Below are 27290 nucleotides of genomic sequence, written 5' to 3' on the forward strand. Positions count from 1 at the left end.
TCTCCATTTTCTTTTTGAAGTATATAGTATTTAACCTCCACTCTTATTGATTAAGCATGTAAAATACATTTTTACTGTTTTGACGTGTAAATCATTACACCTCCCAGCATGGCGACTTCACTGCGCTAAACATTACGTATGGTAATTACACTGCCTTCTTTGTTTGAAGCACAGTTCCCAAGCACCAGCTGAAGCTGTTACTGCTGTGTAATTGGTTGTAGGCTGCGGATTGGTTGTAGGCCTACAGTGTTCTAGCTGTGGTTTATTCTTTGTTTTGCACCTTATTCTATGTTTTGCACCTTCTTCACTCTAAGCTGTACCCTGATATTGATCGGCAAATGGAAACATGACAGGAAGTGGCCTCAGGTGTCAGACACATATCCTGCCGTTGATTTTCAGATAAAACTTTCACTGAGTACTGTAAGAATTTTGTGAGAGGAGGAAAGAGAGACTCTAGCCAAAAATCCGCCTATGGAGTAAGCAATGATTTGGAGTGTTCTTATCTGCAGAGACAACCCAGTGACAGATGACCTCAGGTGTTCATAGACCCCTAGACCTTAGAAATTTTAATTTGCTCTTTGCTTCCCCTCCAGAAATAAAAGTTAATTCAAAAGAAAATTCAAAAGAATACTGCATAAAATATTAATAAATCTGTATGGAAATGTTTCCTTATTACTTTCATGATGCCTGTAGTTGAAAACATCAAAGCAGATACATGCCAAAACAATGGTATTTATATAGAGAGAGAAGTGATTAAAAAGTAAAAGAGGTGTTTTTCTCTGCCAAAGAATTGATATAATTCATACATTTCCAAAGTCCCTACAGTTCACAGGCAGCTTACTCTAGTTAACATACCGCAGATGAAAGTTCTGCTTTGAATCTTAACTTTATAGTCTTCTAAATAGTCCAGATTCTTCTCTAAAACCTAGATAGCTGGTCATTTCTAGAAGGGGAAACGTAGCACCAGGTTGACCCCTTTAAGTAAGATTGCCAAAATTACAGTGGCAGTGGACTTCTCTAGCTATTATTTCTGTTGGCAGACTGGGCAAAGAACAGCAAGACGTTTTTTATTTAGCATACTACAGGAATTAGGCAATGTTGCCAGCATGTCAGGGTTTTTCAGATATTTGTTTGCCTTATTGGCATTGCCTGCTGACAAGAGGCTGGTTGCTTACACTAGGCTCTTTCCATGTCACTCTGTTTTTCCGCAGAAGAAAGTGCTGTGGGAAAGGAATTACTGTTAATTACCTGGTATGCCTCTTCTCCATTGTTCATCATTGTTCTCCCATTGTTCCATGAGAGAATGAGCCAGCATCTGACAGAACAAAAAGAATTAGTGATGAATTAAGGCACTTAGAGGATAGCTTCCCATATTTACATGGGAACTTCATAGTTTAATATCATATGGAAGCAAATATAAGTAGATGGTACATGCACAACTGCTTTGATGACACTAATCTATATTTTCACTTTATCTTTCAAACACGTGAGCAGAAAATATTTCTCAACATACCTTTTTCTACAACTGAACTATTCAAAAAGTTCATTTTCATATTACTGGGCAAAGTAATCACATTAGATTGGTAGTGTTACATATTTAAGCGTTAGTATCTTTTATGAACCCCTTTAATATTTTTAATTATGAAATAATATTGAGGCATATTTACCTGTCTTCTAGTGCTTATTTTCTTATTTAAGATTTCCTTACAGAAAACTACTTGCTCTTTTATACAAGTGGATTGTGATGAATTATATCCTGGCTTGAAAATTAGTATAAGCAGTAAAAATAACAATTGGTATTTTAGTGCCAAAGGTTTCCTTTATCTGTCCTCGAGGAATAAATATTTAGAATGGAGGCAGAGTGACATACAGAAACAGTAACATTTTATATATTTTCAATCATTCCATTCCCTCATGAAATTGACCTTTTCTTTACCATTTATTTCTTTTCTTCATTCAGTGTGATTTAGAGGGAGCCATAAATACATTCTGTTTAGGATTCTTTCTGATTTTGATATTGAATTCTACAGATGTTTTATTCACATAGCATGAGTCAGATAAAACAATTTGGTTTGAGTTCAATTTGGTGTTACTTTTTTCTGAAGGTCAGCCTATGATCAGACAGCAGCAGTTTCTCATTATTTTCTATTGCCACTCCAAACAGTCTTTACTAAAGTCTTTCAAGCAATGTGTGACCTCTGTTTTAATACTTCTCACAGATTTCACAGGCTGTCACTACCGCTCAGACATCACTAACGCAGACAACTGTAATGGAAACTGTAACTATGGTGACCACAAGAGAACAAATCCTGGTTAAGCATGCTAAAGAGGAACTCCCACCACCTCCACCCCACAAAAAGAGGCAGCTCCTTGTGGATTCAGAAATTAGGAAGAGGTGAGAATCATTAAGAGATAGCGATAGCATTTGGATAGGAATGCATGAATAATCATTTGACTGCGATAGTTTACTGTATTCTTTTTTGAGATTAAAATTATATTTCTATACTCTGTTAAGATACTAATTGATTATTGCCTTTCTTTTCTCAGGAGGAATTAAGGAGTTTTTTGTGCTTCTGGCCCAGCAAATAACTATTTTGCATTACAGAATGTTAAGCATTACATCAATAACATTGTGCTCCTATTTTGTTCAAAGTCCTTAGATATGGCAGTGTGGGGCCCCACTTGACTGTAGTCTTTAAACTTGAAGGACAACAAGTATTCCATCAGTTCTCAGCTTGAAAAAGAGTTTTATAATGATGAGAATGCTAGTGGTGCAGATTTTCCCTGGTTTCTAAAATTCAGGTTGTGTTCTTTCTGGCTTGTGGGTCAGCAGTAGGAATAACAGTTCTGCAGAGGCAGAGTTACTATTCAGTCAAACGTATGGTAACATTATTTTCAGAGGTTTTCCGTGTGTAACTCAAGCACAAGATAAAATGGATTGCAAGAGCAAGAAAGAGCACTCATTAGAGTCAGAAGAAAGACTTTTAATCATTTTAGGTAGAACTGGCTGAAGAGCTAAATTAATTTATGAATATGGTGCTAAGAAATTGAATTTAAAGCCCTTAGTGTAATATTTGTTTTAGAAATTTTGATACTCAGATAAACATATGAAATTCTGAGTTCTGAGGCACCAGATTCAAGGACTGAGAGGAATAAGAAACGGCGTTCAGTGTCTCATTTCTACAGAAAACATGTTTGTGTCAGTTTGTTAGTTCAGTGTGTTTTCAATGATAACAGTAAGTTATTTTCTTGTAAAATAACTTATTTTTTCTTTTAACTACATACAATGTACAACTAGCTGTGTTATTAAGAAGAATGAGATTTACCAAAAGTAGGAAAAATCTGGGGTTTCTTTTAATTGAGTAGGTATGCCATTGAAAAAGTAGCTAGTTAGGGGCAGTTTTATTTATACATAGGCATCCAAAATGGGATTCATATTACCCAACTTTGACCATTCTAAATGTTAAATTTCTAGTTCAGTCTCATTTTTGGGGAATATTGTATACATGGTGTAAATAGAATGATTCATCCCCTTTCGTGTGAGATTGGATGTCTACCCTTTTTGTGAGTTTTCTATGCCTTCATTGCCTAGAGAATGTGCCTAGACTAAATAGCTAACTTTTCAATGGCTAAATTTGGATTAATTGAATCTAAACTCCAAAGTCCTGATTAGAAAATATTTGGAATATGATTGTTTTTCATCTAATTGTTTTTAAAGGTAATGTCAGACACACATCATAAGTTACCGTTAAATAATAATACAATGAGAAATATATTTTGCTAATATATTCCCAAGAGCTCAAGAATAATGCACAGTGATGAAAAGCACCAGTCTCAAACTCTTGAATCTGTTCAATGAATTGTTAGAAGGCATTATTTTGTGGTAACAGTTATTACAAGCATTACTGCTTTTGTTAATGTTTCAGTAAAGGCCTCAAACAGGATAAAGGCCCTGTAAAACCTACATGAAGACATGGCTGAAAATTCCCTTGAAATGTTAAAGTTTTTTAATAGTTGGCATTTAAAAAGTTTTCACAAAATCTTTTTTTAAAATTGAAATTTTAGGAATTATCTTTCTTGACACTGAAACTTAACAAGATGAAATACAGAAATCTATTGTTATAAAGGAAAGCGTTGTCTTAGTTAAAATTAAATGGAGTAAGATGATTTTCTAATCCTCCATTTTGTGATTCTTCAAGAAAGTTGTTTTTTGCTATACATTATAACAAATTTGAGGACCAAACTTCAAATATAATGCATATTTAGTATTAGTCTGTGTTCTCTTCTTGTTAGTATTCTTTTGATTTTCCTTAATTCTGAAAGTTAAATTGGCAGGGGACAGGTGAATACGTACTCCTAAGTTATTGTTTAGGGAAACTGCCCGAGGGCAGGAATTTACAGGATCATAGCAATTGTTATATTCAGAAATAGCTCATATTACAGAAACTGCGAATTATCAATTCTTTCAGCTATTGTCTGTCTAAAGCATTGAAACTAATAAAGATAGATATTAAGTTAATAGAACCTTCTACAGAAAATAGGATATATTATCAAGTTGCAGACTTACAGCTATATTACCAGTTCTGCTACCAAATGTATAGAGTGTTAATGTTTTTGGACAATGCACAATAAATTTTGAGGGTTTTTTTGTTTTAATTTATGTTTTCTGCTATCTAAAAGATATTCTTTTACCATATAAGTCCTTAACTTTTGGATAATAGTCAAAATATAAACCTTGGAGCAATCTATAGTTCTTAGTCTTTGTCTAGAACTTCAGGTAATTGAATAAACTGTGGTTTCTCATGCATACTCAAAATCAGACTCCTTTTCATTGCCACACAGGTTGGATTTTTCATTTGAGCTGGTAAGACAGGAAGCTGAATTCTGGCATAGGGAAAGGAATTCCTTATTTAATATATTCTCTAACTAGCTGGAATATTGTTCTGTATGCTAGAGTTACTAGATTTGTCTTAGCAATGGAATCTCTGCATAGTACAAAGAAAGATCCCATCATATGAGTGTTCCTTCAGTATGGCTATTCACTGAATACCTGAGTGGACCTACAATGTGGTAAGGATCTGTTGCAAAGCAAATGCCGTTAGAAGTGTCCACAGCTGTGCAGCAGGATGAATGATGGTTGTATTGTCAACAAGGCATTTCCATTTAGATAATTTTTTTTGGCATTTCTAGATGAGCAGCCGAAAAGAGACTATATTTCCTTCCTCTTTATAAAATCCCAGAGGGTGTTCTGGAGTTGGAGGACCAATCAATAAATAGCTTCAGATGAACACTTGGTGAAACAACTTCAGGCAATGAGTTTCAGCTTGCAATAATAACAATTGTTATGCCTGATTTTAATAAAAAAAATGCAGCCTTAAAAACTAATGCATTTGACCTTATGCTGTTGTCTTTATCCAGCATAATGAATTTAAACTGAACGTAAGCACAATGATGAGAGAAGAAAACTAACCTTAAAGTTTGAGTGCCTAGCTAAAATATCTGCATGCGTAGGTAACTAGACAATTTTTCATCAATGATTTTTTTGTGAGGAGGACCTCATGGCTGTATTCCCATATAGTCAGTCAGTTATTTTCTGGGCCTGTTGTTGGCTGCAAGATCTTTCTTTTTTTATATACATTTAGTTGGTCCTAGACCCAAAGGAGAAGTAAAACCACAGTATTGCACAGCTTTTTTGTTTTTGAACTGAAGCAGAGAGTGGATGTTTCTGATCTACCTCTGCCTGTATTGTTCCTTACTGTGTATATGTTCGTGTTCAACATTTTCCCTAAACACTTATTGATGACGAATTGATGATTCTATAATGCTTAGTTTTTGTTTGATTCAAGAATGCACCAAGCATCAAATGCTTGCCTGAAGTTTCTGAAGAAGTATAACCATGTTGTGTGGGCCAAGTTTTGCAGTTGCAGTACGATACACTGCATGTGTGGAGGTTTTTGGAGGCGGGTAGAGGGGAGGTGGCTTGGAGTTTGTGGCTTTTTTGCAGGTGAGTATGGGGATAATGCTTCCAAGTTTTCTCAGCTTCTTTCATCTGTTCGTCTCAGGTTTTAGTTAACGTTGTTACTGTAAAAGAGCATGCCTAAAATAAATGTACCATCCTCAACTGCCACATGTTTGGAAAGTTTTATACTTCAGATTTGCTCTCCTGTGTTCTGAATGTTTTAGAAAGAGCAGAGGGTGTATTAAAAATGCACTGCACCTTCAGTGTGAATTGCTGGGTCCGCAGTCTCAAGGAGAAAGAAAGAGTACTTTGGCTGCTCCGTGAATATTCTGTTAGTGGACTGTATAACACTGTGTTCTCCTGGTGCGTAGCTGAGAGACAATGGATGACTAGGATATATTTCTCATCAAGCTTTCTTTGATGCTTTCTATTTTTATGTTTTCAGGGCTTTGGGAAGGATTAGAACTATATGAATCTCATTTATACTGATGAAATTGAGGAGAAGCAATTTGATCCAGTACGCCAGTAGACAGAGGAAATGAATTCACTTTTCCATTGTTCCAGTTCCTAACCCTCTGTACAATGGCATAAGTGCATGGGCAACAAGCTGTTGTTTTTTATCACCCCCTAAAACTGTTTGCTACCGTAAGTGGTGGACAGCAGAGATAAGAAGCAGATGACTTTTTTTTTTCCTTCCCCAAAAATCCTTCAAACTTAATGCTTTAAAACTTCAGAGTGATTCAGGGATGTGTTAAGTTTGTTATTGATCATGGGAAAGTAAGCACATTTTCCGAAAGAAATTCATTTACAACTGCAAGGGAAAAATTGTTGGAGCTGTATAACAAAAGTCATAAAAGTATATACTAAGCATTAGGAGTTGATATAAAAGTAACATAAATGAAATTTTAGAAGAAAAAATAATATAAATGGGAGAATGGGTGGTAAGACATCATTTTCATTTCTATGCCATTTATGTATTCTGGAAAAAAAACATAGGTCAGGTGTTTAGCACAGAAAAATCTGAAATTTTTTCTATTCCCAGAAGGTCTTCAAATAGCAAACAGGTTGGAGCTGTTTAACATCTAATTTATACATATTTGTATAGGAATGTTCAGGAATAATGTGCAAAGATGCTTTTCTGTGCCAATTAGTAAATACCTTTATACACAGTTCCGAAGGAAAATCTTTCCTAAGGAAAAATGTGTTTTTCCAAGAAAATTTTATTTGTCATAATGTTGTTATAGCTATAATGTTTAATTTCAGATCTGAAATAGACTTTCCCCTTTGAAGAGAAGGGCATGTTAAAACAGGATAGTTGCTCCATCTAGTGTTTTGCATTTAGTAAGTGTTAACGTGTCTACAAAGTTTTTTTAAAAAAAGTAGCTTTCATTTCATTTTAAGTTATTACATTTGGGATTCTGATGCTTCATTACTTAAAAAAGTCTGGAATTTTTTTGTTTAAAAATATATTAAAGGAAACATAATGAATTATTCAAAGGTTTTTTTAATAGCTGCTGTTTCAAGTAGGTTGCTGTACAATGAATTGTATTAGTCAGAACTAAGTGCTGATTGTTAAGCACTTTAACAGCAACTCTGTGGCTTGTTTGACCTTTACACTTTTGTTGAAATGTAGCTTTTGCTCTTTTCTTGTTATGTAACAGTACTTAGCAAATCTAAAATGAAGAGCGTCATGTTTCTAATTTTCCTAGTAATCCTTGGTTTCAAAGTAGTTTCTGTGTATCTAGCACCAGAGAAAAGGAAAAGGTAACTGAGCACATAATAAGATAATTTTATGTTATTTACAAGAGGAATAATTTATAAATGCTTTCATCTACAGTGTAAGAGTAGGTACCTATATAGTATCGAGTTCTGTAAACATGGCACTTAATAACTTTTTTGTGCCTATTTTTTTTAAACCCTTCTTCCTGTTTGTGAGAGAGGAAATGTTGTATTGACAAATACACTGAGAATGTATATTTTTCATCCCATTTAGTGTTTGAACTTATCTACTATATTATAGGGGCAATACAAGTTGGCGCTCACTGCAAGGCAAGATGGCTGGAATTAAACTGCTCTGCATCTCTAGCCACTGGGCATTGGCTGAAGGGAAGTAGTGTTAATAAATTTATTCTACAACAACTTCCAGATTTTCATTTGCCTCAGCCATAAGTGATTTTCTGAGATATGAGAAATGCAATGAACCTGAGCTATGTGAATTTCTGCAAAGCATTCTGTGTTTCTGTCTAGGAATTATTGGTTAAGCTGTGGAAGGTATGGCTTACTGCAAGAATGGCAAGATGGATAATTGGCTAAAGAAGGCAGCAGGTTGTACCAAAGGAAGAACTATGAGGCTAGAAAGATATTTCTCAAGATTTACTTTTGGGACCGATCTAATATTTTCTTTAATGCCTTAGTATGTGTTACAGAAATATACTAACTAATAATATTGTTGAGGAGGCTAAATTGAATCGCATCATGAGTGTAGAGGAGGTCCAGACTATCATTCACTAGGAACAAGGAAGAGAAAAATATTAGGACAAATAAGCTATTATATTAGGAGATAAGAACAAGAGTATTTATCAGCTAAAGATAATCAGCTGCAAATACAATAGAGGAAGAGAAACATTAATCCATCGCAGAATACTCCTGCCAATGGGTATATTGTAAAGTTGTTCTTAGGCATGTTTCTAGTCAAACTAGAGCTGTGAGCTAAAGAGCACTGCTGATCAACTGGGTGTTGCAGTCCAGCCATGAGGATGCAGGAATTCAGTAATGTCGTTCTTCGATCAGAGTTGTACCGTTCCTGCCAGCTCAGTACATAGGCAAATGATCTTATGTCTGCCCGAGGTACAAAGTATTGACACATCCCTTGTGATTTTGTTCTGGGTGAAATAGGAAAAAAAAAAAGTGTAAAGAAAATGGATAGGCAGGTTCTATCCATTGAAGAAATGTAGTTCTGAAACCACTTTCTAGTAGCAGTAAGATAGTAGCAATTTTAAGATGAAGTTTGATCAATTTAGAGGAAAGATTAACCTTGATGGTCACATGACAGCAGGGTACCTCACGACTTGTCTTCTCATGTGAACTTGCACAACATTCAAGTTACGTTATATGTATAACTGTGTGAGAGATTAATGCATACAGATGACTTCACAGAGTCATCATCTTTTCACTAGTACGTGTAAAGCTTAGATAACACCAATGAGTTTAAATTTACCGTTGTCCTCTGCTAGATGATGCTGGCTGTAAGAATCACCATAAAGCTTTATAAGATAGGTTGCATGGATTGAAGGTTTAGAGTCAATCATTCTTTTTATTACTATAAAAATTATGTTTGTTTTTGTTTTGAAATATAAGTAAAGTAGTGATTGCTATTATTTAGTAGTTTCCAAAAGACATTGAATTAGACAGGGACTTGTAGTAAGACTTGAATATCAGCTTCTTCCAGATGTTTGGGCCAGGAGTTCTGTGCACCGAAACAGGAAAATGAGACATAATGAAGTTATGAAGTGCCCTAAAGGTGAGATTTATCCTACGTTTAATTAAGAAGAGGAATGGAAAGCTAGAGCAAGGAGACATTTTTAAACAAGACTTTTGTACATTTGACGATCTCAGCAAGAGAGTATTGAGCAGGTCTATAGCGGGCCTTTGGCTTAGTATAATGAATGAAAAGAGGTGCTGCGATCAACTTGTAAGAGTCTACATGCAGATTTCAGTGGTGTGGTTTAAAAATGTGAAGATATTTTTTCAAATATGCTGTGGATTAAAAAGCGACCTTTTTGAATTTAGCTGAAATGTGTTGGCCTATACAGAGAGGACAGTGAGAGCGGTAAAAACTAGTATTTCCATTGTAGGAGAATAGCCAAAAGAAAGGCTAATTTGAAAACTAAACCATGCGTGCCACATAAAGAATTTTAGAGGCAGTAAATTCTCTGCTGCAGATTGAATTTTTAGGTAGACAGCAAGCTACGTGCATTTTAAAGTGAGGTGATTACTTAGAGAGATTGCCTCAAGTGATTTGGTTTTAGTGTCTTCCATGGATTTATTTTAACAAATTCTACACGCGCTGAACTTTATTGGGCCAGAAGGTAATATTTCATTACTTTTTTATGTCAAAAGTATTGTTGTGCTTACAAGATTTAAAGATTGTATTGATCCTTTGCTATCAATCTAGAGTTAACATATTTTGTAACTGAAACTGTGCTCAGAAGTCAAATGTCTAATAATCATTTCCTGTTTTTATACAAGGTAAATTTACGAGATATAAATCATTTTTTTCCAAAGCAATAGAAAAATGCTCTATGTCTTTTGACTATGTTAAAGATACCTATGCATTGCAAAAAGCTACCCTGAATTAATCCTCAACTCTCTGAACCCTTTCGCCCCTCCACCCTTTATAAACCTTCTTGGGGCAGGAGGCTTTGTTTGTGGTGTTATATTTATCTCCAGAAGAAACTGCAACTGGCAGAGCAATCCGTTATGTGTGACCAGCTCTGTCAAGACCCTGTCTACTGTGGCTAATACTTACCTCCACCTGATGAACCTCTGGGCTATGTGATGTGTTATTGATCATTTTGTGTGCTATCAAAACTCTCCTAAATTCCCCTATTCCTCCTCTAGATAACACTTTCAGGGGAGGAGGCTGCAGAAGTAAATGGCTTTGAACAGAGCCCTTTTGTTTGAGAAATAATCACTGGTAAACACTTTGCTCTGCCATTTTCTGTACTATAGCAGGCTAATGAAAGGCTGTTATTTAGAAAGCTTGTCTTACTGGCCCTAATTAACTACAACTATAGAATGTGGCAAATAACAGAAGTAATAAAATTTTACCTGCAGACAAGAGAGTTTAGTACTGAAGGACTGGTAAACTTTTGTTTATTGTCACCATATATCTGATGTTCTGGGTTCTCCAGCTCACAGCTGCTTCGTACCAGTGGTATAAGGCAGCCTTTTTGCCACAGTAGCTGGCAGTGGCTATAGACTCAACTTTAACTATAGGTAAGGTGAAAGAAGTGACCATTGCTTTGTACATTGCTTGCATACTTTACCTATCCAGTTGCTGACCATGGGGAAAGCAAGGAAAGGAGAGCATACTGGTGATAGGGAGTGACAACATTTTCCTTAATCTGGGCTGCTAATTTTGGGGGACTGGTTTGTACACTGCTGACTGAGTTTGAAAAAGCCATGATAGGGTGGCAGTCCCATCTAGTTGAATGCCTGGAGACCCCAGATCAAATTCTGTCTTGGCCCTTAAAACAGGTTCTACTGTTGTTCATTTTGCCTGTGTTGTTGACAAGCCTTGAACCAGATACTTGAGTAAAACAGAAGACAGGGCATTACTACTACTGTTTTTTTGCAAAAATTGTACACTGGATGTTTGGGGCTTCCTTGTATCTCAGCAGTCCTCAAGTTACATAACAGCCTTTAGGTAGTTGCTCTAACTTAACTGATCTAATATATTCCTAACTCTGGACTTCGGGAAATCTGCTCTGTCTTACATACTACTTCTGTGAAACTGCACATCGCTGATCTTTCATACATTAGGCAGAGATGTTGGCATCTACTGTTGGCAGTAGATATTGAACGCAGGGAATTTATATACAGATACATGTTAGGAAGAACTGTGAAATTGTTAGCTTTTGTGATGTAAACTAGTCCATTAGTTTTAAAATTGAGTGTTTCCCATTTTAAGCTATGTTGAACAGTCCTGAGTCATAGTTGCAAAAACATGCTTTCATCATTTCCCCTGCTGAAATTGGTGGGATTAGATATGCAGAGAGTGCTTGCCAATTTGTTGAACAAACAGTATTCCAGTTTTATGTGGGAATACTGGCTTTCATAGTTTTGCTGTCTTCTAGTCTTAAAATTTCATGAGAGCATTTATTAAATATTCAACTATTATATGCTGAACAAATGATAAAATTCTGTTTCAAGAATAACAATTGATGGAATGTCATGTAGGTCAAGAGGTAATGCTCAGATAGGAAACTCTTGACCGGCAGGGCAGTTCAGTTTGCTGGATTAGCATCTGATACCAGGACAGAGATTCTCTGAGCAGTGTGAAAATTTCCTTTTTGTTTCATTTTCTACCTCTGAATTCATCGTTCTTTATAAAATCAAGATTTATGCACCTTCTATTCCATCTTAATCATATCCTTTTCCTCCTCTAATAAATAAGCTGATAGTGTTATTAGGGTTGTTTTTATTCACATTGCTCCTAAGAGCTTATGATTTAAATGTAGGCTATCGGGCTGAGATTAAGGGCTAAGATACGTGATTGTTCTTTCTTCTGCTTCCGTTATTTACTACTCAGTCTTTCACACTTTGTTGTTAAATGGAATCGCAAATTGAGATCAATTTTAAGGGAGTTGATTGGAAAATCCAGGCTGTATTAAAAATGACTGTATATTGAAAGCTGATTAAAATGTGTATGCACATAATTGAAGATCTAAATTTACAATTTCTAAACTTTTAGCTGTAATAAAAATATAATCTACTTTTCATTATTAATTAATTACAGCAAATTGGAGTCAATGGAAAAGACTCTTGTTTCATGGGCAAATTTCCTATGTGAATATCCTTCGTGATATCCTCACTAGAAGCTAGCACAGAAACCTTACAGGTAGGAAGGCTGAATTTAGCGAGCCAGATAGGCCTGATATCCTCAGCTGAACCAGCGGGACTTGTGTTACACTTTCTTTAGCTGTAAGAGCCACTTGTATGTCTTCCAAAAACATCAACTTTTAAAAGTAGAGTTGTGATTGTGAAAATTGCTGTATCTGTTCAGCTGTCAATCAGTGTCTCAAAAATGAAAAAATATTTATGGGTTCTCAGATTTTACAGTGAATAGTTTCATGTGGTATCTAATGAAAGATGGGGCATTTAAAATCTTTTTTTGAGAGAAAGTGCTGCTTATGCACTCATTTAAACAACTGGTTCAATATTCGTACGGTCAATGTTACTTTAAGAAATGCTTTGTGGAAATGAAATAACTTACTGCACTTCTCTATATCTTAGGTTTGACTCGGATACAACAGAGCTCCATAGCTGGATGACCCGCTCAGAAGCTGTACTTCAGAGTCCTGAGTTTGCAATATATCGAAAAGAAGGCAATCTCTCAGATCTCAGAGAAAGAGTCAATGTAGGAAAATGTACTCATATATATGTTTGTCAGTTTGTTTTAGCTTGTCAAAGTGCTTTCAAAGTCCAAGTTTAGAAGAGTTCAAATGTAGACTGACAAGCATTGATTGACCATATACAAGAGAAATTTATGAGTGTTTACTATTTTTGTGTCAGATTTTAATGCCACACTTTCTTCATATTGTGTCTGAATATAGATATCATATTTATTCATACGTACATTTAGCTAAGGTATTCTAGATTCATGAAAATGGTTGGTAAAGCTGAATCAAATTCTATAAATTACTTCTCATATATGCACCACACTTCTATCCTAATGGCTTAATTTGACAATATGTTTGCATAAATAGAAGGATGTGAAAAGTGTCATCTTTTAGAGTTAAAGAAAATCTGTGTAAATTCTTTTTACAGTGCTGTAAAACATATCTGAAAATCCCCAGTCTCCACATCATTTTTTTTAAAACATTGCTGTTATACAATGCCCGGGCCAAAAATGGTTCTTTCCACATTTTGTGAAATAAGTGATTCTGCACTGTAAAAGAAGTAGCTCAGTGTGTTTATGTATATGTTTCACACACTCTGAATTTAGACTTTAAAACCAGACTATTACAAATTTTATTCTATATTTAATATTACAAATTTTATTCTATATTTAATTTTTGTAGATAGTCGCAAAATGCTTACCTTTTCTGAGTAAGAGAAGCAGGAGTTCTTTGTATAGCTAGCTATTATACTTTTAGTATGTCATGGGAATTGAAGATGTTTCACTAAAAAGTGAGGTGATACTTGCTCCTAGAACACAAACAGATGGAAAAAAGTTAATTTAGGGAAGTTAGCTTTGCCTTTTTTTTCTCACTCGCTCCTTGTTCATCACAATCAGTAATAAGACTGAGGAATGCTGAATTTCATTACAGTAAATAAGTATTTTAAAATTTCTTGTTAAATTATAGTTGTCTTGCAATAGTTTTAATTGTTAATAATGTCATAACATTGCTTACAGTATCTGTCTATTAGAGTGATATACTGAATATAGCTCATGACATTTCATGTTATGTGAAATATATGTATATATGCAAAACTGATCATATATACAGAGAAGATTTGGTGGGTTCAAATGTTTACATACTAGGGTAATGGGAATCATTTCATACCTAGATATGGTTAGTTTTCTGAGTACTTCACTCTTCATGGTAGGTAAAATTAAAAAAAAAAAATTACTCTTATCTCCCTCTCATATATTTCCATTTTGAGTAACATACCAATTTCAAGGATGGCAAATCAGCTCCTGCCTTGACCTAAGTGCAAGGTATCTGCACTGTCAGATATCCTTAACCAGTAAGTTAAGTTAAGTTATCCTTAACCTCTGCCTCATATCGTCAGTTTGTAAGACTCTTTAAAACCATTAAAGGACTCAGGAGCCATGGTTCACCTGCCCCCTTCTTCCCTTTCTTTGCTGCCAAGGAGGTGGTGATGTGTGTCCCTGCAAGTGAGGGATGGAGGTAGGTGAACCACAGAGCTCTTCTTGTCCCAACTGGAGTTCCCTACAACTCTTATCTTGCCTGTGTTGATGCTGAGGCAAAACATTGAGGATGGGGGGCTACTAGCTACCACATTTGTTCGGATCTTATTTATGTTGCTGAAAACATACATAATATTGGCAGAGGAGGAAAGGAGAAATGGCGCTGGATTTGATCTCTGCATGGAAACTGGAAGTTCGAATTCAGGAAACTGGAGGTAGCAGGAGATATTTTAGATATTCCTTTGACCTCCTTAGAAATTGCGCATAGAAACCAATTTTCAATTTCTTACTGAAAAGTAGCGCAGAAAAAGAATCTGCTTTTATGTTAAGAGGGGTCATTAGAAAGAGTCTGAGACAAATCAATGACTGTAAATAGAAATAGGAGAAAGAAACTTACATCCTTCATTAACACTGAAAATGTTTTAAAGACCAAAACTGATTTTGATTTTGTAGCGATCCCTACTTTTAAAATGTACATCTAATTGAAAAGATCCAGTTACATCTAGAAGTTTTAGATCTTTTAAGGGATAAAATGTTCTGATGACATATATTAATTCGATATAGAGAGAACTCTGAAAGATTATACTTGACAAGTAATATATAGAGTCTGTGTTGAATAGTTCTCAGTTAATGGAAGTCTTTCCACATACTTTAAAAAATGTAAAAAGCAAGTTTTAAAAAAGCCAGATTTTAAAACTTGTCTTGACTTGATTTTTTCCTTATGTGATCTCTCTTTCCCACTAAAACTAGTAGCCAAAGCAGGAAATACTGTTCTGTTCATTGATTCAAATAGTTCATTGATTTGAACAGTTTCATCATTGCTAGTTATCTCTTTTCCTTTCTATTTCCCTCAAAATGAGATGCAAATCAATGAAAAATAGGATAGTGGGGGCTTTTTAGGCTATGATCGCTAGTAAAGCTGTAGAAAACGTAGAAAGAACAACATCAACATGTCAAAAAAGAAAACATGTCAATGATCATTAAAAAAGATTGTATTATACTGACATATGTAATCATGTTCTGCATTGTATCCACACATGCATAAGATCAGGCACACAGAAGTTGTTAGTAATCCCTAACTTGTAGTTATTGGCTATCATTTAGTTTTCTTCCTAAAGCACTAAACATATTAGAGTAGCACAGAACACCTGTGCTTGACTGATGTCAGACCTACCATTTGTTGCCCGCTAGGATGGTTGCTCAGTCCCATACCCTGTTCCTAATTACTTACTTTTCTGCCATTTTTTTGAGGAGGAGTTACTAGCCGGATGAATGTTTCCTCTAGTGGCAGCTTGTTCCTTCTCATCATTTTTCTTGAGTGAGGATCACTTCCATATGATGTGATGGAAATATATCTCTTACATGATGGGGGGACAGAGACTTCCAAAAAGGCAGCCGCAAAGAAAGCTCTTTTGCCATCATTGATGATTCATCAAGTTCAAAAGCCTGCTCCCATCCCAGCTCAGAGGAGGCCTGGGGGAGATAGATAGAGCCAAGAGCAGGCTGTATGCACTGACTGTGTCTGCTAAACCAGCTGCTCTTCAGATACTGGCAGGGAAATAGCTTTTGGCAAATACACTGTACAGATTGGATATACTGGACATGCACAGAAAAATCCATTTCTTTGTCTGGGGAGAGGCAACCATATTTATAGCCCTCCCCAGCCAGAAGAGGAAGATCTTGCCTGGCCAGAGAGATTGGACACCGTAGGTATAGAAGTTCCGTTGTGGGACCACTGTATTACTCCTAAATAATGAAGGCATCCAAACAATAATGCCGTAAACATCTTTACACTGCATTACACTGTTAACCTTTTTCTCTTTGTATGTATATTTTACTTAAAACAGGCCCACCAATGACTTGGGCTGTTTTTGTTTCCTTTAAGTGGTAATGTCAGGGGCCTTCGTTATTGCAAGTCCAAATATATGAAGGCTCAGATGGAGAAAATTACAACTGACTAGGCAGAAAACCCTGTTTAATAAGAAGTCAGACTTGGGACTACACATTGGTAAACTAAAACACCTTTAAAGGAGTTATGGGAAGCCAAGAAGCATCTGGAAATTCAAAATCAAAGGGAAACATATAAGAACCTGATGTAAGGAAAAATGTTAAATATCCTAGACAATTCAATGTGTTCTCTTGGCATTCTCAAATGTCCAGTTCTCATTTGTTCATTTTCTTTTAGTGACCTTTTCCAGACATGCTTTGTTGGGCCAGAATATTTGAAAGCTAAATCACTGGTAGAGCCAGTGATAATAATGTTGCCACCTCCTGCCCACAGGGCTAATTGATCAGACTCGCAAGAGATTAGGGAATACTGCTGCTCTACATCATTTCACAGAGCTCACAAAGTAAGATTTTGATTTAATATGAATAGTAGCCGAATGCCTTGGAACATCAGTGTGTCTAAGTCATTAAGTCATTTAATGCCAAATAAAATCTGAGGGTCAAATAAAACTCTCAGAATGTGGTGAAATTAGCCCCTTAATGTTCAGTTGACATTTGGCAAGAGAATAATTTTTAGTATCATTGAATTAAATATGATATTATACAGTTAAAACTAGGTCATTATATATTTATATTGCTAGTTACAAAATAGTCCTCAAAGAGAAGTAATCCCCAATTGAAAGAAACTCTGTAAATATAACTTTTTTCTTATTTTGTTGTATTTTTTCTTTAAAAAAATCTTTTACCAAAAAGAAGTATAAAAGAGGAAAATTATGGTTTTGAAAATATTTTGCAGTTTCAACAACTTTTCATCAGAAAAAGTGTTGTGATTGCAATGTACATAATCTAAAAGTTTCCAGATGTCACAGACCTCCTCTTCAAACTTATCCCAGCCTGTTCGTATCATGAATGAACTTGAATCTAGAGTATTATCCCTTTCAGTAAAGGAAGTGAACGAAGCAGAGCCGAGGAGATAAATGCGAGGTGCTTACAGGACTTGTACGCCATTCATTTCTAGGCACTTTACATTTGCTTATGGAAGTCCTTGCTCTGAGGAGCTTAGAAATCTAAGATAAAATTTGGGGGTTCAGGAAGCAATTGAAGTGAGTGCAGTGAAAAAATGGAAGTAAGCGGGGTGAATTTTCTCCTTTCTCCTCAAATCAGGCAATTTGTTCCCAAATTTCTCTCTGTATGAGGACCAAGAGGACAGTCTTCTCTCCTTTGGCTAGCAGTATGTTTTGTATATGTAATCGTATGTCTTTCTGTAGTCATTGCCTGAATATTAATCCTTCATTTTTACAATATATTCTAATTGCACAAAAATGAATTGAGAAAAATAATGGACAGAAAGCTTGGTATATTTCCTAGATGTGCCAAAGTTTTTATATTTAAGTGCTTCACATATAGTGCTCTTACTTCCATCAGGACTTAGAAATATTAAACTTTTACCAAAGGTACAGAAATTTCTCCACTTTTTTGTGGAGGCATGGTATATTACTGGACATGGAAGGCTTCACTGCCACAGGGGTCATATGATTTTTTTATTTCAAAAACTTATTTTTGTATATTTCAGGGTTTTTTATGATTCCTTTGTGTTCACTACTGTCACACTCATGATAATTACACATCTGGTGTTACAGACGGTGTAAGATTATTTTCAGTATATTTTAGTATTTTTATGATTCCTTTGAGTTTTCTATAGTTAGATTCATACTAATTACACCTGGCAGTATAGACAGAGCAGGATTAATTAAGATTCCATAACTAATTTTGAAACTCTACAGAGAACCAATAGAAGAGATTTTTTTTGGAATTTGGAAAAACTTTAATTGTGCAGTGGAATGTTGGAAGATTTTGACCTACGACAGCTGCAGATGAATAATGCAGTCATCTTTAACTTATTAGGATTAAACTTTCCAAAGTTTCCATGAGAATTTCAGAATATAATAAATTATATGCTTATAAAATGCAAAATATCCAATCCTTAATTCTTCTCTATATACCCTTTATTGGTGTGTGTTATTTATTCAAATTTATATCATCACGTGTTTGGGGAACCTTTGACTTATTGTTAGAAGGACTGGCATTTAACCCCTTTTTGTATGTGCACAAAAGGACGGCAGCTATAAGTAGGCTGTGGACATGTGCAAAGTTAACTGGAAATGCCTCTTTAAACTTGCAGGCTTCTCCTTGCCACCCGTGAAAACTAGGAGCATCGGTCATATTTTTATTTCACGTGAGCTTTTTGAACAAATTTCTTTCTTCTTCCCCAGTTTTATTGTCCTATGGATGTTTCAAAATTTTCATTCTTAGGCAAAGTAAGGAAAGTTCTCCATTTTTTTCCCCTATTAAAACACTGGAATTATTTCCATTGGAGATTATAATTTTGCCTGTTCACTGAACAGAAATGAGTCCAATTTAGAATAAGTAAAGGTTTACAGTTTCAAACATTTTGGCATTACTGATATTTCACAAACTTTTTTATTGTATAAATGATATATCATCCTAAATGCAAAGTATAGAAATTTATTACACTGAAGACATTTTAAGCATTGCACTTTAAAATGTTAATTTAAGTGAATTTTTATAGGTGTTTATATTTTCTTCCTCCCAAGTACACCAATCTATCTAAAAAGTAACATTTTCAAATTTTAGTGTATAAGATTGTTCTACTAAATGCATTCTTAGACACCTGCTTGAGTTTATCTATTGTTTGGCTTCTTTTCCAGTTAAAAGGAACCTTTTCACCTTAAGACTCAGGTCACACAGAGTATGCCTTTGCTATGGAAATAAATAAGGCAATCAGCAAGCCTGGGCTGGTCAGCCAGACTAAGAAGCCCTAGCCAGGATGTGCGTTATCCTCCCATACATGTTATGTAGGGTTTGTGGTGGCGTATCTTTTTGCACGTGTGTAAGTGCTGCGATAAACTGAGGTACTCTGAGTTGTGGGAGTACCTGTTGGTCAGGATCTCTGGGAGGGATATAGTCTGTTTTATTTTTGGTATCAAATTGGGTATGGCCCTATGCTACTTCTCCTGAACTGAACAAGGAATTGTAGAGCTTCTAAACTACACCCAAATTAAACAACTAAATTAGGCTAAAATCAGTGGTGTGACTTGAGAGTGTGAATTACAAGACAACATAAAAGGGCTGTTAGGTCTAAAATGGTTTTTCTTTCCATCTGTGTTGTTACTAACACAAAATAAATTAGAAACTTAAACTCCTACCATGTCCTGTAGCTTTCTTTACCAGCTAGCCTGGGTTGACAGCATGCCTGAATGCAGGTGGGAGATTTTCATTATGGAAAGGTAAATGAGAGCATTAGGTTCAAGGCGTAACTGGAAGCCTGGGTTAATTCTGGAGCTTTCACCCTTATTTGTTGCCTTATATATGGGTGTCTACTTTATATGTTAATACATATGTTAGATATTTTATACTTTAATATATGTTTTACAGTTTTTTTTGCCAAAAAAGAGTAAAATAACCAGTCCAATGGTATATGGGCTCAATACTACAGTGTACCATGAAACCCTGTGATTTGCTTAGCATGCTCAAGACTTACTGATATCAATAGGAATAGAGGGTGCACTGCATAAGAAATGAGCAAATCTATTCCTCCACAACGAACTTCTATTGAACATATATATGTATTTTGAAATTATTGGGCTTTGAATAGCTCTTAATCTGTATGCTTTATTTGTTTGTAAAATACCTACGTGTATTATTTGTCACATCTATTGTATTCTTATTTTCGATTTATGTATTTGACTTTTATGACTGACTTCTTTCCTAATGTTGTGTCCAATGTTGTGTGATACTTGGTGCTCTCATTGTCAAATCAGGAGGCTAGCAGGGCAAAGTGACAGGTTAAATGATCTCAAGAAATCTGAAGACATCCCTGAGATTAATTACTTTCTTCTTCAAAATCACTCTATTGATAAATACTCACCTTTCCTGTCATGCTGCAGGCCATCCAGCGAGAAAAGCCTGAGAAGTACAGGAAACTGCAAGATGCCAGCAGATCAGCTGAGGCCCTGGTGGAACAGATGGTGAATGGTAATTACATGGGAGTTGATTTAGATAATCTTCTTAGGGATTTTATAAACACATAGGTTCATATTTATCACAAGAATTATATTAGCAAATACTGTCTAATTGGAACAGTAAGGTAACATTACCTTATATTCTTTATTATTTCTGAATGTTAAAGCTGTTAATTAAAAAAGAGAAAAAATCTTACAACTTTAGTACCAGGAAAAGAAAAGTGTGTAAAACGTGCTCACAGTAATGAACTGTATATTAGCAATCTGTTCTGCATAGAGACTTAAGTTATAATCTTATTTTCTTACTGTGCCAAGCTTTTGAAGGTACATTAGCTCATCTGGGTTATTTCAGAGAATGCTTTGAAAGCTTCACTCTGAACAGTATTTAAAAAGTGTTTTCTGACCTTTATTATAATATACAATGTGTATTTTGTAATATACATATTGCTGTAATGTTTTGTATTATAGAAATGATAAAATTTTACTGGATTCTGGAAGAGATTTTTGGAATTTGGCTTTTCAAAGATAATAAATGTCAAATCTTATACAAATTTTAAAAAAGAAAATTAGTTGTAAGTTTTCATTTTTATCATTGATTTTTCCAAAATTTTAATATTTTGTCATGTCAATTTTTTGAACTTCTAGATATTTTTAAAGAAAAAAGAAAACTCAGAGACAGATGGTAGTAAAATTATAGGTTGTGTCATTGTTCTTTACATTAAAGAATGTCTAGCTTTGCAATAAAATACTAAACATAGGCCAAGACTTATCATACTGAGATGCATACCAAAAAAAAAGGATGTTGAATGCACTGATCTTCAGAATACATATTTTTAAGTTGTTGTAATAAAGAACCAAGAATGTAATGTGCTAAGAGTGAAATGCTTAAGCTTTCAGATACTAACTAGCCAAGCTAAACAAATGTGATGGAATCCATAGAATATCTTGCTTATGTAGAAAACGGTTACATTCTAAAGGTGGCCACCTTGGCATTTCGGGAATATTTAGTTACCATCACATTCCTTTAACAACTGTGGCAAGGATTCCCTTACCAGGCTTGGTGAATAGTCTGAAAGGTGTCTGGTAAAATTTACACTTTCTTTGAAATCATTTGGGCAGCATTTTCCATGACTGATCATATACAAAATATCTGTAACTTTTTGATACGCTTTCTGTCTGGGAGAAGTGGTTGTGCAGAAGTATTTAAGGCAGTATTTATTTCACAGTTGTGTGCTGACATATCAAAGTTGTTAGGACAGGTTTAACAATGCCCCCGCTCTTCCTTCGGCCAGATGCAGGCCTGCACCTTAAGAATTCCAGCTTCAATTTCATTAGATTTAATTTGTACTTTCAGGTGACCAATTTCTGTTTTAGTTGCAGATCGCACCAATACAATATATTACTTTTCCAGCACCTCACTACCTACCATGTCCAGTATCAAGTAGATTAATGTTTCCATCTTAAATATTCTTATGTGGTTTTAGCTCAGGATTCTCTTTTTTATTCTCCTTCAATCCATGGATCCACGCTTATAGATGTTGTGATCTTGATTGTGGCTAGAAGGTGTATCTATAAATTTTTCTAGAATTTCCCAAATTATATGTTTTTTTAGAAAGCACATGTTTTCCAGTGGGATATGGGCACAGGGTAGGCTAAATCAGCATAACTAAGTTCATTTCCTGTGAACTGCTGTGAACTCTATATATCATGTCATGTATTATGGCAACCTTGGTCACAAGAGTATTCAAGCAGGAATGACAGGTTGAGGACAAGTTAGATACCTATAAAAATTAAGTTTCCTTTTTTGTGATGGTTTTAGGGAAGAAACAATTCCTTTGAAAAGGGAAACAGCTCCTCCAGCCTTTAATCCTAAAATGCTTATTGGATTTTTCAGATCCTCCACAGCTGCAAAGGCCATTTCAAGAACAGTGTATGAAATGTTTAAAAGATGCAATAATCAGCATGAGGTGAAAGTGGTAGCAAGTAGAGTTAAATAGTTAACATTAGTTGAGGAGAACTGTAAGATGATTTTAACAAAGATGTTGCCGATGCAATATCTTGCTAGATGTTTATCTCATTACACTTTGAATCTAGAGGAAGTTAACTGCAGTGTTCAGGTTTTGTACTTTTAAGTACAAGGAATTTTCTGTTTATCTTCCAGTTCATTATGATTTTATGCAATAGAAAAAAAATGAGATTATGTCTAAATTGTTACTGAACTAAAAGAAATGTAAAGAACATTAAATCTACATCTCAAACTATAATGAACTTAAGCAGCTTTATGTTTTATACAGTAATTCAGATAATTTTCTTTAGTCTCCATATGGCTTGCTAAAATGTGTTTGGGACATGCAGGCTTAGTCTCTTTGTTACTTTTTCTTGATATCTGTTGATTTTCTGATCTCACTAAGAATGAAAGGAAAGAGTACAGCATAGGAAAGTTTGCTTACTGAAACTCCAAAATAAAGTTCAACAGAGCAAACTGACTATACCTATACACGTTCCTGTTCTACTGCTGGAACTATTCTTCATGGAGTGGGAAGGGACTGGAATGAAAGTGCATTCTTCCATCTGAGCGAGACACACATAGTTTAACATGTAGTGGAGGGAAAATATATTAAGTTATCTTGAATGAAAAATCTTTTTAACTTTTCACAGTCAGAATTTACAAACCACAAATGATGTGCTTCCATCATTATTCTGTGTAGTATTTTCTTAGGGAAACGATTCAGTGAAATAACTGATGATTGTCATGCATGTACAGTGTAATCTGTACATGTACAGTCTAAAAGACTGCTGTGGGCAAGCAGATTTAAGGTGTAGATCAGTTGTGATGTCCAAGGTCAAGTGATAACAATTTTAACTGCGATATCATTCTTTTTTTTTTCATAGTGATTAGATCTGAGCTAATAATTATTAGACTCTTAAGATTTAAATTATGCTATCAATAAATCCTCGGCTTTATATGTAGGATATGCTTCCTCTTTGCCCATAAAAAGATTTTGAGTGTAACTTCCTTTTGAGTGGAGCTTTCTCCTTGCCCATGCTTTTAAAGACGCATACCATGTCTGATTATCACAATTAATAAAAGCTTACATCTCCTCTTTTCCATTGTTTTTAGCTAAAATAGAATAACAAATCTGCTTATGAAACAGTGAAAAAGTTTAGGGGTTTGAGTGGGCACGACTATTATAGTAGTAATTTAGAATAAAATAGATAGGGCATCAAAATGACTACTCAGAGAAATTTGGTAGGCAGCACTAAAGTGAATACAAATGCGTTTGTTATGATAAAACACTTATTATTAAGTGCCTCTTTTCTAAGAAGGAAATTGATTATCTTGTTTCATTGTGAGTTACCATTTCACATATGATTATGAGTCAAAAGCTATAAAAACACAGATAATATTACTTTATGCTATCACAGATCCATAGCAAATGATAAATGCACTTAATAAGGTATACTTCATATTAAGTGGCAATTCCAAAGTACTTGCCTGTAAGGTGCTGCACAATTAAAAATATTCAAACACAATTTGTTATGTGTAGTACACAAGGTAATAAAATTAATGGATGCACTTTGGGTAATGATCTGTTTCCTCTGGGTACAATATATTTATTCACTGATTATATCAGCAGCTTTTAGAATATTAAACATGAAAAGATTGTAAGCCATTATTCCTAAAATAATAATGTTTTACCAGACAATAGGTTTTATAGTGTTCCTTCACCTGATTGTCAACTTTCGGTATATCTTGCTGCCATGAGTGAAACAGAATAAGAGGGCTGATGTTAATGTCATGAACGAAAAATGTTGTTTGACAAAGCTGCTAAAGATAATAAAAAAATCAATGCTTGTCATGGAAATGAGTTTCAGATTCTTGATTTTCACCAATTTAGTTATACTCTCATTGCATCAACTATCCAAATAGGTATTAATTTGTCATTTTAAATGAGAAAGAGGACTAACTCCTCAAAATAAGTCAAATGTGACCAAGTTCCAGTTCTGGATTAGAGTCTGGATCAATTGGTATACCAATTTGAATGGTACTGTGTAGAAACATTTAAGTGAAAGCCAGAGAAATAAGACAGGTTAATACATATGGCATATATATATTTTGTGCTGGGGCAAGAATTGTCTTTCTGTTACCTCTTTGATCGTTCGGCTTAGACTTTTATAGAAAATATTTATGAAGCGCAGGTAATTCATTATCTTACATTCCTCTGAAAAAATGACATAGAAACATCAAATAGGCAAATTTAAAGTTACCTGAGCTGTCTGTGAATTAAGAGAGGCTTAAGGGTGCATCCCATAGATATTTTCAGATGAGTTTTGCCAGGGTATTGTGTTGCCTAGTGGAGGTGCACTTCTGCATTATCTTACTAGCCACAGCTCCGCACCATTCCACCTTGTGCTTCCTACTTCAGTTACGCGAGCAGCAAAAGCATTTCTTTGTTGGTCTGTGCACTTGTGGAATCACATTTAGACACAACATTTGGATACAAATTAAAGATGTGTTCACGTATTTAAACATTATATTAAGAGGGAAAGAGGAGTGAAAGGAAGGAAAGAGGATCTGCTGAATCCAGATTTTGACCTGAAACGTAGTCCTGTCTCGATCCTTGAAAAAAATGTTACAGGGAAAAATATTTCTATCTAAGGAGAATCCATGGCTGCATCCTGCCCCTGGTAATCATAATCTTGTCTAAAGGTACTTTGGAGACTGTGACACCTGAAAAGGGAGGAAGCGAGGAATAAAGAAAAATAATCTTTTAATTTCTTCTCTACCAAACTCTTAGGTAGTGTCTCCTGGAGTTCAGAGGTAATCATGAACACAGCATCAAGGATATTTGCTCTCTGTTATGAGTATGCAGCATTTTTATAACCAGAGTCACAACCAGAAAGAAGCAATTGTTGAAATATAGCATAATTAAAAGCTTGTCTCCTAAATATGCTTTTTTTCTTGCTGTTCCTGTTATTCAGTATCTATATGGGTGATCATCTTTGATTGTTTTTTTTTCAGACATACTATGCCTTTCAGGTTCATGCTGCCTCTGCACATGTTGCTATATTTTAATTAGGTATTAATCATTAAAAAATGAAATTTTTATGCATACCACATCTACTGTTGGAAAAATAAAAAGGAAGAAAAAAAGGCTAGACCGCTGATGGATTTTACTCTTGAAGATGTGCCAAAACACTGTTTACCTCCTTATGCTTTATAAACTTCATTTTGTGCCCTTGCTCAGCCATTAAACTGTGCCATCCAGTTTACAAAGTATAGTATGTATATGTAGCTTCTGCAACCACAGCAATTGCCATTATATCTTGGTAGTGTGGGGACTCCTATCTTTCTACATTTTTGCTTCTACTTTGTGAAATCATGTACAATTTGCTTGGCTATGGCAATATCCTAGAAACAGAACATGTCCAGAGAACAGCTATCAGGTGCACAGTCTGTTTCCAAGTGACGCTGAATGGAATAGCCCTAAGCTGAATTCAGAATAGTATTTGCCAGGGAACTGTGGAGCTCCACCGCAGACAGTATGATCCCAGACTATGGTTTAGTATGATTTACCATATAACGTGCATTATACTAATTCCCTAGAAATTTTATCACAATCTAAGATCACCTTAATATTTTGTTTAAAAGGCATTTAGCTATAGCTAGGACACCGTTTTCCAAGTTTTACTCTCAACAATTGCAGATGAACTTTCCTATTTCGCATGCCTGATAAAGAAAATTTGTAGCTTATTGGGAGTATGGAATGCAAGTATAATATAAACCATATCATAGGTATGCCAAAAATCACATATATAGGGATGAAGTCTTTTGTTTTATTTGCATCTAAACTTAGTTTTAAAAAATACCAAAAAACCCCACATGAATTTGATTATTTTGATGAGAACATGCCTCTTGTTATACTGTTATATGACTCAGTGATTACGTTATTAAAAATGTATTTAAACATTCAGTACTACTCACTTGATTGAGAACTTTATTAATTTTGAAATCAGTATCAGTCTTATTGCTATATGTAGCATTACAAGTCATGCCAGTAAAAAGAGGTTAGGGGTTATATTTAAACCCTGCCTGACAGATAAATTAAATGCTAAGTTAATATTATTTTGAACTTGACCTGAGTGCCAAATTTCTGAAAAATTATAAATGATGTTATTGTAAGCCCTCTTGGTTCACCCTTGGTATATATTGTCTTCCTCTCTTCATATAATATAGAGAACTCTTTTACCTCTGGTTAATTCTAAATAATTCTCTTGTCTGTAATAACCAAGATTACTTTTCCTTTTTGAACCTTAATTTAATAATGATTATTGAACAGTAAACAGAAACAGGCAAACTACATCAGACAAACCAACCCTTGGCTGAAAATAAACAAATTGTCATGTGGTTTCTTAACTCTCAGGCTTGGTAGGATGTCTTCTGATGGCCACTGTCAGAGACAGGGGACTAGCCTAGGTGGAAATCTGATCTGAGCAACATGGTCATTCTTCAGTGCTTATGATTATATTCTAAAATACCATGTAACCCTAAAATACCATGTAACCCTAAACTTAAGAGTTGGATTGTCAAAAATATCAAAATAACTGAGGAACCTAGTTCCCGTTCATTTGAAATTAGTATTTTTTTTATCTAGATCATTTGTACACTTAAACTGTACCC

General features: G+C 34.9%; 1 protein-coding gene across 10 annotated transcripts in view; it reads left to right on the forward strand.

The window, feature by feature from the left end:
* DMD (dystrophin) overlaps nt 1-27290 on the forward strand; it is a 1217172-nt gene that overhangs the window by 412016 nt on the left and 777866 nt on the right. For all 10 annotated transcript variants that reach the window (XM_068917030.1, XM_068917051.1, XM_068917057.1 and 7 more), the window contains exons 16-18: nt 2220-2395; nt 12977-13100; nt 20534-20621. In XM_068917030.1, the coding sequence (XP_068773131.1) occupies nt 2220-2395; nt 12977-13100; nt 20534-20621 (388 nt within the window). The remainder of the gene's footprint in view (nt 1-2219; nt 2396-12976; nt 13101-20533; nt 20622-27290) is intronic.

Source organism: Struthio camelus, chromosome 1 (genome assembly GCF_040807025.1).
Source record: "Struthio camelus isolate bStrCam1 chromosome 1, bStrCam1.hap1, whole genome shotgun sequence".
In the NCBI taxonomy this organism is placed as follows: Eukaryota; Metazoa; Chordata; class Aves; order Struthioniformes; family Struthionidae; genus Struthio; species Struthio camelus.